Source organism: Buceros rhinoceros, unplaced genomic scaffold (genome assembly GCF_000710305.1).
Source record: "Buceros rhinoceros silvestris isolate BGI_N320 unplaced genomic scaffold, ASM71030v1 scaffold13144, whole genome shotgun sequence".
Classification (NCBI taxonomy): domain Eukaryota; kingdom Metazoa; phylum Chordata; class Aves; order Bucerotiformes; family Bucerotidae; genus Buceros; species Buceros rhinoceros.
Window position 1 is genome coordinate 7011 of NW_010406564.1, and position 15905 is coordinate 22915.

A 15905-nucleotide genomic window follows, 5' to 3' on the forward strand; every position below is an offset into this window, starting at 1 on the left:
GCATGGACAAAACTATGTCAAAGAATAGTGCAGCTGGTAAAGGAAGACTACCTGGCTGGGCAAGCGAGCAGGTGTGGGCCTTGGCTGTTTGAGGTGTGACTGCTATGTGAGGAAGAATTAGATCAGTCTGAACTGTGTCTCCCAGAATCTCCAAGATTTGGCTAGCCAGACCATAACCTGGGCACCAGCTGACTGCTTGAAGGCTGCGTGTCACCACTCCTGTGCAACGTACTTGTATGGGTTGGAGAACGGGCGTGGGGCTGAAGGACGGTGCAGGAGGTCTGTGCACTGCAGGTTGCTCTTTGGAAGCAAATAAAGGCCACTCCTGCCATTTTTTGTCTGTCTACATGCCTGTGTTTCCCTGCATATTGACTACATGTAATACAAGGTGCTGGCTCCAAGACAACCTAGTCCATCTATACTGGTTAGTTGTGGAGGGAATGGGGGAGGACCTGCATGAGCTGGTACCAGCCATGGCTTTGGTACTAAAGGATGGTACCAACCATCCTTTGACCATAGGATAAAGCAGAAGTTGGAAGGCAGCAGTGGCAGGCAAGACAGGGCTGGCTGACAAAGCTGTTTCCACTCCGAGCAAATTAGAACCCTATATTCATTGCAAATGCAGAAGAAAAATCAACAGGTTGGTGAAATCACTAAACTGACTATGAATGTGGATGGTGTGGAACTGCCAATGCACCAGTGGTGATGAAGAGGACTGCAGCAGGACAGATGACACACTGTTCATACTCAGTACAGTAAGCACTTCTGCCTTCGTTAGACTACACCATCAGTCACCACAGGAACAGGCTTGAAATGGGGATCATTGGCAAGGCAAAGCAGCTGCAAGTGAGGCAGGATTTAACCACTGCTTAAAGCACTGCTGAGCTAGGAACATGTCATTCATTCCTGTATTCCACGAGTGAGGCCACAATGCTCTATGCATGCAGAAAACAGGAGCTGCACTGCAAATGAGTATGCACGTGCAGCTCAGGTTTGGGCTCCAGGTTTATTTTGAAGTCTATCAGTTTTACAATGCCACGCTTGCCATGAAGTTCTATGTAAGTTTTCTCAGTGTTGCTGCTCTAGCATGGCACCAATTCCTCTGAAATGGGCTGATACTGTAGTTGTCTGATGGGTTTGCCCAAATAACTACACCTCAGGATTCACTACAACTCTTCTAGTGCCTTAATTTGAACAGAACAGAGTAATTTGGCACTTAGTTTGAAGACAGTGGGAGGTGGAAAACATCTACTCCCTGTGAACTTCTCTAAAAAAGTGTATACCCAACATTTCTCTTTCATTTCCTATTTTGCACATTTCCAAATGGGATGGTGGAGAGTTAGTAGGAAGTATCATTTTGTGGAGATATTAAGAACTTCCAATATAAGTAGTTATTAATACATCTTAACAAAGGGATATATGTATACTGTCTCTTCTTCAAGCGATCATTTAATTGAAGACAGCTCGCTACATGGAGAGGTTATGTAAAATAAACATGTGTTACTGCAGTTAAACAGTTAAAACCATTTTCTTCTATTGAATAGTGTGAAGCAGAATTACATCTCTCCTTTAGCATGCCCAGCTGCTAACGCTAGTTTCCAAGCATGTATCCAAATTACAAATATATTAAACAACAATTTATGTTCCAGTCCTGAAATTTCTCGGGATACTATGAGTTCAGGAACTTGAAGAGGTATCAAAAGCACAAGGCAGATATAATACTATTTTCCTGTTAACTGGAAACTGTTTTAATTAACCAACAGAGTCTGACCAGGATATTTTCAGTTTTATGTTAAATTGTGTTTAGTTGCAGAACCACAGATTGACTTTTCTCAAGTTTTAACTCAATGGCTTCTATACCGATACTGATACTCCTATCCTTACAGTACATGGGTCTTCAAAGCAGAAGGATGGGTAAATTCCAAGACTGACCAGAAGATGTTTCCTGAATGTTTAAAAATTTATTTGTATGATGATTACTGGCTCCCCCAATGTTTTCAGGAAAGTGCTCCACAAAACATTACAGGACTCTCGTAGTCCATAAGAAATATCAATACTACATTCTTCTCTGTGACGGGAACATTACACCACCTGAAGTCATTCATTATGCAGCAACAGGGAATGATTTTAATATGCCTTAATAGAACATTAATTAATATAAAATCCAATTTTAGAGACCAGAGTCGCTTTCACATGATACAACGCCTTGTTTGATTTTCAGGTCTAATTGTTAAGGAAGCACATAGCCCCTTCTCTTTCATCACATGCATCCCTCTCTTTAACTTATCTAGTTTCAGAAGGAAGATATAGCAATTAGCTCTTTTTTTTTTCATTGCTAGCAATCTCATTATGTAAAGTTGGTGCTAGCCAGAACTTTTATCAACAACTTTTCATTCTAATTCTTTCTGTCTCCCCTCTCTCCTTGAATGTCATCTCACCTAAGAGAAAAATGGTAATTAAGACAAGAGTGGAAAACAACAACACTGGGTGTTCAGATTGTTCAGTAGTGTACTACCAGTAATTGGCATTTCACCGCAGGACAGTATTATAATTTTAAGTGCAATTTTTCAACCAAGGCATATAATGCAGCTCTTCATAGATACCTTAACGAATGCTTGCTGCTCCTTTACTGATTCCTGTATATTTGCTTTATCAGCCTTAGTAACAATTGAGACTTCTAGCATGCACTGTGCTTCAAGCAAAAAAGATTTTAACACAAAATAGTTTTTCATTCAATTAAAGGTCTGCTTTTTATGTGTAGCTGCTCAGGCCACAGTTTTTGCAAAATACCTCCAAAACCACAGGAAAAAAATCCCCATAAGTGATGGGATTTATGTATTTCAACTAAAGTGAATAAGCTAAAAAAAAATTATTTGGTAGGTTTTACTACTGCTCATGCGAAAAAACCCCTTTGAATATTTATAATTGAGTTCAGATTTCAAGGTTAAGGTCCTCATATAATAAACTATTACACTTCAAAAGAATGCACAGTTAAATAAGCAGAACATTTATAACATACATTCAGAGTGTACAACCATAGTTTTATGCTAAGGTAACCAGCTGGAACAAATGGGAGTTATAGCAGTATAAAACTCTAGAAAAGCTACGATTAATCAGGTACAGGTCCCTGTGGCACGTTACTATACGATTTGCATAAATAGAGGCATGGGTATACAAAATCATGGCTCAAGAAAAGTTGTGAGGGCACTGGAGGAAGAAAGTTGGAATTTACCCCTAAACATAGCTGTCACTGATCAAGACAAGGAAAGACTCCATGTTTCTGTGGCTGCTGCAAGGCTTTTCTATTCGTAACACCACTATGTAAATAAAGAGAGGTAAATAAAAAGAAGAGAGAAAATTGCAGAGGATGCAGAAGCAAAAGGAGGAAAGAACGAGGAGAGACAGCAATAGAAAAATTAAGCTGTATTGCAATTCCACCGACCCACAGAGTTTTCCCAAACACTGATTATTGTTCTCAGCATTACTCACCAACATCAGGATCAGTGGCTTGGACTCTCGTTAACAAAGCTTTAGTGGCTGTATTCTCATAGACACACGCAGTGTAGTGATCAGATGAAAACACTGGTGGATTATCATTAACATCTTCTAAAATAAGATGAACTTCTGATTGGCAAAACCTGCCACCACCATCTGTGGCTCGGGCAACCAAGTTGTATGCAGGGATTTTCTCTCGGTCAAGAGGGGCCAAGGATTTCAGCTCACCTAAAATTGATTACAAGCAGCAGCCATCATTACTACTGTAGCAACATCACTAATTCTAGATAGTGTGAGTATCTCAAAAACGTGTATTTCATAGGAATACGAAAAAGAAAAAAAAACAACCTTGCTTTTTCCAATGAACAGATTAAAGACTTACAGCAGTGTCACTTCTCACACCTCTTTACTCATCAAAGTGAGCTGCCAATATAAGCGCAGGAAGGACGAGACACTCATGGTAGAATTCAACAGCCTACAACTTCACCCATATGAACACCACACGTTTTTCCAAGTCTGCCTTTCTGTTATTCTCAAGATTTACAAACACCTAGATACAGAAACACATCCTGAATCTGATGACAGTAGCCATCATGAACTTTAATGTTTTCTAATGCTACTATTCCAAAATAACACCAACATCCCTTTCTCTTCTCTCCACAAAAGCAGTCTCAAACAGCTCTGAATTCCTGTAGATACCTCTGACATCTAGTTTGAAACAAGTGTCTTAGTCTCATACGGAGATGGTTATCACAATAAACATTAACAGCAACAAAGAGGCAGCTTACTCAGACTGTGAGAGCTTTACCCATTATCCATTTTCCACTGCACGGATAAACCTTTGCCAAACACTGTCACACCAGCAAAGAACCTCTACTAGTCAAAATGTAAGGTTTTGGTTAATTTTGTAAAGGGTGTAATTTGCAGTTAAATGCAATTTTTTTTTTTTTCTGAAGAGGGCAATACTTCCCCCCTACACACTCTGCATAGGTCTCCAACACCTCCTCTTCCCTCAGTAACACTACAGCAATAGCGGGTGTTGTCTCCTGCTAGTCAGACAGAGAAGGCATTGCACAGGGAAGGACTTAGTCTATCACTATGGAAATCAAATTCCTAAGAATAACAGAGGGGTGGGATGTTTGTTCATGGGAAAATGATTTTATTTAGCTTTACTTCATAACAACCATAAAATCTATATCTTAGCAGAGATCAGCATCTCTTTCCAGACCAAATGCCAAATATACAAGAACTTTGTAGCATTCCACCGTGTCCACAAATTCATTACTGATAGCCTTTGTCCTGCAAAATCTGCGTATGAAAGGAATGCCTTTATTACAGGGTCTAAATACCAATACATCTAGTCCAAGGTGGAAGAAGTGAAGTCTGAAGGTGAAGGAGGACCATGCTGGCATATTTTCTTCTTCTGCACTAAGAATCCAAGAGAGGTACATGGAGGACAGGGAGGTGATTCGAGACAACCAGCATGGCTTCACCAAGGGCAAGTCCTGCCTGACCAACCTACTGGCCTTCTATGACGGAGTGATGACATAAGTATACAAGGGAAGAGCTATGGATGTCATCTATCTGGACTTCTGTAAAGCCTTTGACATGGTTCCCCACAACACCCTTCTTTTAAATTGGAGAGATACAGATTTGATGGATGGACTGTTTGGTGGATGAGGAATTGATTGGATGGTGGCATCCAGAGGGTAGAGGTCAACAGGTCAATGTTCAGTTTGGTGAGGGGTCCACAGGGGGACTAGTGCTGTTTAATATATTCATCAATGACATAGACAGTGGTATCAAGTGTATCCTCAGCAAGTTTCCAGATGACACCTGGTTGAGAGTCATCCCATGTGGCTGATACATCTGAGGGACTTGGACAAGCTGGAGAAGTGGGCCCATGTGAACCTCATGAGGTTTAACCATGTGCAAGGTCCTGCACATGTTATCAGTACAGGCTGGGGGATGATGTGATTGAGAGCAGCCCTGCAGAGAAGGACTTGTGGGTACTGGTGGATGAAAAGCTGGACATGAGCCGACAATGTGCACTCGCAACCCAGAAAACCAGCCATATCCTGGGCTGCATCAAAAGAAGCAAGACCAGCAGGTCAAGGGGGGGTGATTCCACCCCTCTACTCTGTTCTGGTGAGACCTCACATGGAGTACTCTGTCCAGCTCTGGAGTCCTCAGTACAGGAAAGACATGGACCTGTTGAAGCAAGTCCAGAGGACAGCACAAAAATGATCAGAGGGCTGGAGCACCTCTTCTATGAAGGAAGGCTGAAAGAGTTCGGGTTGTTCAGCCTGGGCACGAGAAGGCTCTGGGGAGACCTTATAGCAACCTTCCAGTGCTTAAAGGGGGCTTACAGAAAGACGGGGATGGTCTTTTTAGCAGGGCCTGTTGGAACAGGACAAAGGGTGATGGTTTTAAACTAAGAGAGGGGAGATTTATACTAGATATAAGAAAGAAATTTTTTGTAAGGAGGGTGGTGAAACACTGGCACAGGTTGCCCAAAGAGGTGGTTGATGCCCCACCCCTGGAAACATTCTGGGTCAGGCTATATGGGGCTCTGAGGAACTTGATGTTGAAGATGTCCCTGCTCACTGGAGGGGTGTTGGACTAGATGACCCTACCAACCCAAAGCATTCTATAATTCTGTTATACATCTCTGACCTAACTTGGGGTCTGGCAGGGAAATAAAACGGTCAGTATCCACTTCTCTGATTGTAACATTCAACCTGGCCAACAAAGATGTCTCTCTTTCTCCCTCCTACTACCACCATTTCAGAAGTGGCCATCCATGCCTGCCATAAGTGGAACAACTGGCTGATATCCAAGTGTAACCTAATTCTAAACAAGAAAACTAGGACCCACCGAAGTCAAGGGATTAAGAAGGCTATTCAGAAACATTCAGTTGTCATCTTACCATTTTCTGGATCTAAGAAAAATTTATTGTTCCCAGCACCATAGAGAGAATAGCGAATTTCACCGTTGGACCCAATGTCAGCATCTTTGGCTCTGATTTTAAGAATAACTGTGTTTGATGGAATATCTTCAGGAAACAGTGCTGTGTATGCAACCTAGAGACAAAAACAGAAATGTAAGCTACGCTGAACAGTATTTTATAGTCTTCTCACAACCTTTTTTTCTAAACTCTCTGTAGTGCATCTTTCTATATAGAAAACAATTCTCCTTTACATAACACATTTCTAGAAATTCAAATCACTGTTAAGCTTTGAGATGCCACAAAAAACAATGCCAGTTTATGACTCTTAATAGGGCTTGTCTTAGGTGTTAAATATGGTCTCATTTTCTTTCTTCCGTTTGTTTCATCAACACCCATGACATGGAAACTTTGATGAGCGTGCTAACAGACAATTGTTTTTATCGACACATCCAGCAGTGTTTAAGGGAGGTACAAAATGAGATTCCCCAGAGTAATGCTTGCAATGACCCAAGTCATTGGTCCATCAGTGATGATGTAATGATGGGAATTACATGAGTATATACATACATATATATATGTATATATAAAAGATTCTGTGAGCAGGACCATTAAGGAACTCTGCATTTCATCATGTCTTTCCTTCTACACAGACCTTTCTATTGCAGTAATATCAGTTCCCCACATTGCCTTTCCACAGAAGACAACACAGCTCGCACTGTGAAAGCTGTGGTCAGGGCACACTGCATGCATGCCTGACAACAAGAGAGTGAGCTACATTCTTCTGCCTTTTCCAGTGGGTCTGGCATCTGCCAGGTTCACAAAGGCCAGAGTTAAACTAAATTGAAGACATTTCTACATTGATTGTGAAGGGAAAGCACATTTTCTTCTGCAGGGAAGGAGTGGCTGCCTAGTGCCACCACATGATTTCATTTTTTTCTGAAGCCAACTAGGGCCACTGCTGACAAGACTCCTTTGCTAGCTTTACTAGACCATTATCCTTTAATCTTGGCTTCACAGGACTGCTTTATCCTGCATGTCTCTCAAATCACATTCTTCAAATAAGGTATTGAGGATGAAAGTGGACATCACCTGTGAATACCTGTAAACAGCAGGGACACCCATAGAGAAGCCATCACTTTCAACACAAGTCGATTGCTGCGGCTGTGGCTAACTCACCTGTTCACAAACTGGATTATTATCGTTAACGTCAGTGACAGTCACTTCCACGGAAGCTTGGGTTACAAAGAGGCCATCCGTGGCGGTGATGTTCAGATAATAAACGTCTTGCTCTTCCCGATCTAGAGGCCTTTTAACATAAACTTTCCACTCATTCTGAACCAGTCCCAGAGCGAACTTCCCTTTGGGATTCCCTCCTGCAATGAGACAAGGAACACGCAATGGGCTGGGGGGTCCCTTCAGAGCTCCCACCTAGTTTCAACACACAGACACATTGCACAGGACCTGAACTAAGCTGCTGTCATTTATTTTTACAGTGATCGGCGCTTTCAAACTTGCAGACTCGGGAATCTGTAACGAGACTACGCTCCCAGTGTTTATTGCCCCCCAAATGCCTTGTATGAAAGTGAACCAATAACTTTCAGCAGAAACAAAATCCATTCAGCAGTGCTGAAGATGATCGCTTGTTTAGTTCCCCTTAAGGGCAATCAAATTCAAACTGTGAACAATCAATAGTCCTCTCAGGCTGGTACAATTGTCTTTCCACTTAGTCTCAGGAGAGGATGTAATACACCGTAGCTCTTGTTACCAAGACAATTTCATTAGCTGTTGATTATGCAATCAAGGACTGGAAGTGGGTTCTATTAAGAAAACCTCTAATGAAAGCTTTATCATACAGCTGCACCATTCTTCTGCTCATTATGATTCTAGTTTTTAAAAAAGTTTACCCGACACCGGAAGACACATTAGTATTAAATAGTCCTAACAAGAGGTCATTTGAGGAGCAGTTGGAAGATAAGCAGTACAATTAGATCAAATGTATCCGAGAGTGAAAGCTGGTGAAACAAGTGCAGGAGGTGAAGCAGAACAGCTTGTTATCGCGCTGTAACACTGACACTGAACCTGACAATGTTGATCAGCCACATCATTAAATTGCATGGTGTCACAAGCAGTTTGAGACAGGGAAAGTTTTGGTCCACATCATCCTCATGAAGGAAGGAAGGAAGGACATGTCACATGCGGAAGCGTGCAATAATCAAGGTGGGCACAGTTGTTAATGTTTATAACATTATTTACTCTTTAATCTGACATGTCACAGCTCCCTGCTTGCTCCATGAAGGAACCACCCTCAATCACTTTTCCATAAAGAAACGACCTTTCTCTGAGCCTGATCTCAGCCCCCTGTCAGACCAGAAAGTAAAATCTTTTAAATCAATGTTGTGGCTTAACCCCAGTAGGCAGCTATGCCCCACACAGTTGCTTGCTCTCCCCTGGTGGGATGAGAGAGAATATTGGAAGGGTAAAAGTTCAGGAACTTGTGGGTTGAGATAAAAGTCAGTTTAATGGGTAAAGCAAATGCTGCATGTGTAAGGAAAGCAAAATAAGGCATTAGTGGTAGGTGTTCCATTTCCAGGAAACCAGGGCTCCATTCCCTGTAACAGTTACTTGGGAAGACAAATGTCATAACCCCGAACATTCCCCTTCCTCCTCCTCCCTTCAGCTTTTATTGCAGCACATGATGTCACACAGTATTGGACATCCCTTTGGTCAGTTGGGGTCAGCTGTCCCTGCAGTGCTCCCTTCCAACTCCTTGTGCATCTCCAGCCAGCTCACTGGTAGGGCAGTGTGAGAAGCAGAGACCGCCTTGACCCTGTGTAAGCGCTGTTCAGCAATGACTAAAACATCCCTGTGTCATCAACACTGTTTTGGTCACAAAATCAAAACATAGCACTAGCTACTATGAAGAAAATTAATTCTATCTCAGCCAAAACCAGTAAAGTCAACTACCCAGCCTTTTGTGCCCAGCATCTAACATAACCTTGGTCTGTACATTTAATAAATTAGGATAGAGCACTACAGTCATAGCAAACTCGTGTGCTACAGAAACTGAGTGAGGATATAGCAAAAAGCATCATACTGCTTCATTGGGTGAACTTTAATTCCAGTTAATCTCCTACTAGGTCCTTCCCATAAAGAAATGCAATCTGAGATCGAGTTTCCATGTTTCTCATGTATAAAAGTGGTATAAAAATACCAAGGGAATGCTTTATTGCAACAGGATCAAGAACGTCAAGTGTACTTTTGCTATTGTACTTTTGCTTACAACTGACTTAGCGTCCTGACGTGTCTCATGGGATCTGAGCAAGCTTAGTGGGAAGGCCGGGTTCTTAAGCCTTCCTCTCCAGTAATTGTGTTGTTTTAGTAAATAAGTATTGAAAAAAAAAAATCCAAGGCTGAATTTATTCGAGTTGCCTCTTCTGTCAAGTGACTAGGTGTCACTGTTGTTGTTTCTGGTGTCACAATTCTGTCAGTTCCCAGGGACCTTCTTAGCAAAAAAACATGGCAGAGAAGATCTGAACTTGAAACTGAGCTTAAAACCAAGCAAAAAAAGTCTAATGCATATTTCATACCTCCTTTCTACATCAAAAAGCAGAAAAGAGGTCACAGGCTGTAATCTCTGCCTTCTTCATTAGCTACCAATGACAAGATAGACTGTTTTCTATTTAACACGAAAACTGAGTCAGTAGAGACAGGCTGAGCAAATCTTTCTGGTTAAGCATCACCATTTGTGCTGCTGTAACTGTAACAAAAAGGCATGTTGTAAGATTTCTAGAAAACTAGTCAGAAAGGCATTATAACTACAGAAGGCCCACTAATAATTTAGAGCACAAAACTGATACATCAAACACAGTAGATAGTTTCTGTGGATAGAAAAATCACCTTTTTTGGTCACAAAACCAAGCAAATCCCAGTTTTCTCACCGATTCCTACGACATTCTGGAATAATCATCAGAGGACTCAGTTAAAGCCTGTTAAATCAGCTGTGTGATATAAACAGGCACTTCTCCTCAAGAGGGTTACACAGTATGTCGATGTGCGCTACGGGCCAGATCTGAATACAATCCAAGGCAGTGAGAATCTGTCCATTGACTTGAGTCTTCATGTGACTTCAAAGAAGGTAGACCCCTGGTGAATAACATTAAATTCTCTCTATTCAGTTCAATGCCAGCATAAAAAAGATTAACTCTTCTTTGTAAAAGGCTGTAATCTTGTCACAATGAGTTTAATGTTGTAAACCATTAATAAAAATGGCCTAAATATTCTTATTTAGCTTCATGATATCAATCAGTACGTTCCTGCATATTAGTTTTTTTGTAAAAGGAAATCATTAACTGTCCTGTCCAACTATGAAGCATTACGCTCAAGGCATGGGTATCCCATAGCTAAGAAAAGAGGGAAGGTAAAACGTAATTAAAATCAGCTGGTGGCTTTTATGGCTGGCAGTGATGCTTGCTTGGAGCAATTTTGAAATCACTTGCTTTGTTGTTGATGCCTTTTAAATCATGCATAGGAATTCGGGGAGTATGTATTAAAAGAAGGTCCTTGGGATTCCTTCCCCCTACCCCACCCCACCTTTAGTCCACTAGAAAAGGACCAACACGAATGACCAAGAAACCTGTCAATAAACAGCAAATGTGTAATGGTTTACGCACATGCCTTGCTCATTAGCGCTACCTTTCAGGTTTTTTGCTTCTCAGGACTGGCTATATACTTTAATGATGGAAGACAAAGGTGGAAATTGTACTATAAAGTGTAACAGAAATAATGAGATCTAAACACTCAAATACTGGCATGGAAATATTCTTAAAAAAGGAAGGCACGAAAAAAATCCACACTGGCCCAGGGAACTGGTACTTACACATATGTCTTCATGCAGATCTCATTCTGCAGTGATTAATTAACTTTTTCACTAATATATGTAAGCAGATCAGTTTCCTAGGGGTGTTCTAATTAATTAGTTTTTCACTCTGAATAATGCAGCTTTTCTAAACAGAAGCCTCCTGACTACACATATTAATGGATTCTTTAAAATCTTCTGGCAGTTTTCTTATGTTCTACTTTGAATGTCACAACAGCGAAGTGCTAGCTACAAAAAACACTCCAGTAACTTTTTAGAAAAGCTTTGAGGCTAAAATAATCAGCACTATCTTTTATCTTTTGTTACTTGAAGTTTAAATATTGCTCTCCCTCCCTCCCTCCCTAGTCAGCAAATAGTACAAAGCCAAATCAAGCTCAAGTCTAAGCAAAGAAAGAAAACAGCCAGATACAAATGAAAAGCAGAGACACAGTGATCCAAAATAAACAGATCTTGACACACATCATTACTAAAGCACACACAGAGGGAATTATAACAGCTAAAAGGGAACTGAAAACCAGAAGCCAACAGTATCAATTTTCACGGCAATGTCCCAATCTGGGAGGGAAAACAGAATATTTACTAACTTATTTATTTAGTTTCTCTCTCATATTTATGCATTTGTTTAGATACTTTTAATTCCCAATTAGAACTCTAGGCATTTGTATTGCATAAAATCAATAGTTTATCCTCCACTCCCAGTTTAAGATGTTGCATGTTTACTGAGCTGCCGGAATGATAAACCCAATCCTCTTGGCTTTACTATCATAAAATCGCAGACACTGCTCTTTCAGAATGAAACATCTATTTATGCACAACTCCAGGGTCTCATATATAAAACGAAACCAAACAAAAAACATCACTTTGATCATACTGGGCAAACAATCCAGTGAAAAGCCCGCTGTGTTCAACACCAGGATGTTTTTCTTCCAAAACATCCAGTCCTTTGTGTTCAGCTGAACCAGGCTTGAAGACTATTGTCTGTCCTCAGGTTTACCCACCTGATGGAGCCTAGTTAACATCACTGAGAAACACAAAACACTTCAGCAAGTCTTAGCAACTGACAATTTCCTGGTGGCTTTTCCTAGCTTACCACTGTTAAATCTCAGTAATATCTGGTTGGGTCTAGGCTAAACATCCTAGCTAAACATCAGCAGAGCCCTGGTTTTAGCCAAACTGCCTCAAATGATACAGGCGATGACCTCAAATGAGCTGTCAAAAGAAAACTACTGTGCTCCCTAAGTGCATTTGTGTCATTTGCACTACCTAATGGTTTTTTATTTTTACATATAGCACTTTTGCTTCATGAATGTCTCCAGCTGCTATCAAACTACAAATTACAAAGGATAAGTGCAAATGCTTTTCCCCCACCATCAAATGCAGGTGAAGGTGGATTGAAAATGGCAACCACTTGCCATTATCATGGTAACCAATCCTAAACTAAAGGAGTTTCAAAGCAGAGTACATATTTATCCGCCAAATGTATCTAACGCTTTTCAAACTTGACCAGAAAACTTCAATAAATGTTTGTATTTATCAAGAGCGCAAAGGACTCCAGTGATCACATTTGACCCAGAATGTTTGTGTCTTTCATCTCTTAAACGATGATTTTTTTCCCATGTATCTTCCGTATGCCACTTTTTTCCAAGTGTATTTGCACAAAGCTGGTTTTGGTGGATCTACATGTCATTCTCATAATTTGGGGGTTTTTTTCCTTTCTGTCAGGGTCCTGTTTTTCCTCAGTTTGCCTATTGTATACTGAAGTTTCCAAATGCCTCCAGAATGCCACGGCATTTGAATAATCTTCTGGCTAATCTGATTCCATGAAATATTCAAGTGCAGTTGCTGAGCTCAAGTTGAGTTAAAGTGTGAATAGACTATTTCGTTAAGTAAACTATACTTTAATATGTTTTGACATTTTAATCAAAGAACCTCATTTTTCCTCACGCATTTCCCAAATTCAAGGATATATTCAAAGACAGTGGAATTTCTGAGCTCATACACTTCAGTAAATGTACAGTACACATTAGAGAAAGTTTTGGGCTTTGGCATTTAATGTATTCTGAAACTAAAATACCAGCAAAATGTCTGACATATTTTCAACTGTGATAGAAATTAAGGTACAGAATGATCTATAATATTTGAGTCACGTGTGGCAGTTATTTTTCAGAAGTCCAGTTTCTGCTAAGTTAACACCACTGAGATGTGAAGAAAACATTATTATGTAACTAAAAGCATAATTCACTGTAAGAGATGACTGAAAGACTTCAGAACAAAGAGAAAAACAGTACCTTCAGCTAGTGATCCTGGTACACTAACATATCTTTGCTACAAACACAAGGTTTGCATTTCCTACGGTACTTTCTATACTGGGATCCCCAACTCCTTCAAATGTCACAAAATCTCTAGGATGAGGCACTACTTATCTACTTTCAGATATGTGGTAAATGAGGCAGAAAGCCTTCAAATCCTGTGCTTTATCCACAAGACTATTTTTGCCTCTACTTCTAATATTCTATGACATAACCACACTATAAACACATAGTCTTTGCAAATGGTTAAACAAAATCCAGACTTTCAAGTAAATGGTTGCTTTGAAAATGATATGCGACACAGACAATCTAAGCCTAACTGGAATATCACACCTCTCCCCACACACCATCCCACAGCCATTTCCAATTTGATTGATATCTAACAAAGGGGTACGAGTCTTTTCACCCAGAGCAAAATATACAAACTCTTATCCCATTAGTTAAGTTGCTTTTGCCAATAGCCTGCTTCCTACACGCAGTCTTGCGTAATTCTAATCCCATCCAGAGAGAAAAATGTGCATTTGTCCAATAATCTGGTTATTACTAAGTAATTAATATTAGCTCTTGGATTGTGAAGGTTGGAGTAAAGTGATAAAGTTGTTCCCTAACAAAACCTCTTGGACAATGCAAGTTGTAGAGAGGAAAATTAACTGCGGCCCCATCACTCATAACATACCCACACAAAGGCTAGTCTGAACCTAGGAGAAAATGATAATAAATATAGCACAAAATGAAAGAACAGTGTTACCACATTTTGAAAAATATGTTATTAATGTAATCAAAATTGCCTTATGCTGCATATAACAATGCATGGCAGCTAAACAGTGCTTCTAAGTGGATTATTATCTCCTTGGCCAGAAATCTGTGCTGATAAGAGATGGCATCAATGGTATCCCCCGACTCTTTTCACCGCAAAATTATTATTTTTTTTAATCCTACAGATGGTAGTGTTTCAAAATGGCTCCTGCATTGCACTTTCTTATCTCAAAAAAAAAAAAAAAGAAAAGCTATTGCAAAACATGTTAAATGCTTGGAGATGAAATTATTTTCTCCTTAATAAAAGGTTCTTCCTTGGTTGAAACATTAAGTCATGATGTTTTCCAAGCATCAGTTATGATGAGTTGATGGGTTGCACTACATTGCACTGCAGCAAATCATGAAGCATTAATCTTGGAAATTAGAGAGAGAATAACTCAGACAGAAACACACACATTCCCTTTTTACTCTCTTCAGATTTGCTGGTTGCTGCAAATTCTGTCCAATTAAAGAAAGAAAAAAAACCAAAACCAAAAACAACAGAGAGATGCAATTGTCTGATTCACAGTGATAATTTAGCTGAAACCCTGCTAAACATTCATCTAAAGCTAGACACATGCACAGATCTTCAATAAAGCTGTTTTTTGGAGGAAAGTATGGAAGTTCTTCTTACCTGTAATATGGTAGCTAACCTGCCGGTTGACATCAGACGTGTCTTCGTCCCAGGTGCTAAGAACAGCCACAACTTCCCCTGGAGGGTCACTCTCCTTCACTGACCCTCTGTACACCTCATGCTCGAAGATGGGTGCATTATCATTTATATCTGTCACAGCAACTGAGACCAAGGTGGTTGATGACAAGGATATAGCTTCCCCCAGATCTGAAGCCACCACTGCAAAGGTGAACGCAGGATCCTTTTCATGGTCCAGATCCTTCAGTGTGCTGATCCAGCCACTGTTGCTGTCAATAGTGAATGCTTCTGTGATCTTCTCCAGCTCTGATTCCACTGCAAGTGTATAGGTGACCTGCCCGTTTGCACTTGAGTCTGCATCAACTGCTTTGATTTGCATAAGTTTTGTTCCTATAGGCATCCCTTCCATTATTATAGCATCATAGCTAGCTGTTTCAAACATGGGCTTGTTGTCATTTACATCCAATACCTTAACCTCCACATCCACAGTTAACACAATATCTACTTTGTCTAACTGAATGGTGGCTGCAACTTTGAAGTGAAAAGCAGGATTTGTCTCATGGTCAAGTCTCTTATCCAGTTTTATGAGTCCTGTGTCTTGCTCTATGATGAAAACCCCACCTCTGTTGTTTTCAGTCAGCTCACCATTAACTGTGCTGTACAACACACCCTGATTAGGCAAAACATGCAGAATGTCAATGGTACTACCTATGAGGGCGTCTTCTGCTATGGTAAAAGAATACTGGGGTTGAGAAAAGGAAGGCAAAATAGTTTCTGGGGGTAAAACATGGATGTAGACAGGAATGAGGGAATGCTTTACAGGAATGC

General features: G+C 40.4%; 1 protein-coding gene across 1 annotated transcript in view; it reads right to left on the bottom strand.

The window, feature by feature from the left end:
• Positions 1-1560: 1560 nt before the first annotated feature.
• Positions 1561-15905, bottom strand: part of FAT3 (FAT atypical cadherin 3) — a gene marked incomplete at both ends in the record, with an annotated part of 42869 nt that continues 28524 nt past the window's right edge. The window contains 5 exons of the mRNA XM_010134163.1: positions 1561-1651; positions 3490-3723; positions 6425-6578; positions 7622-7818; positions 15060-15905. Of these exons, the coding sequence (XP_010132465.1) occupies positions 1561-1651; positions 3490-3723; positions 6425-6578; positions 7622-7818; positions 15060-15905 (1522 nt within the window). The remainder of the gene's footprint in view (positions 1652-3489; positions 3724-6424; positions 6579-7621; positions 7819-15059) is intronic.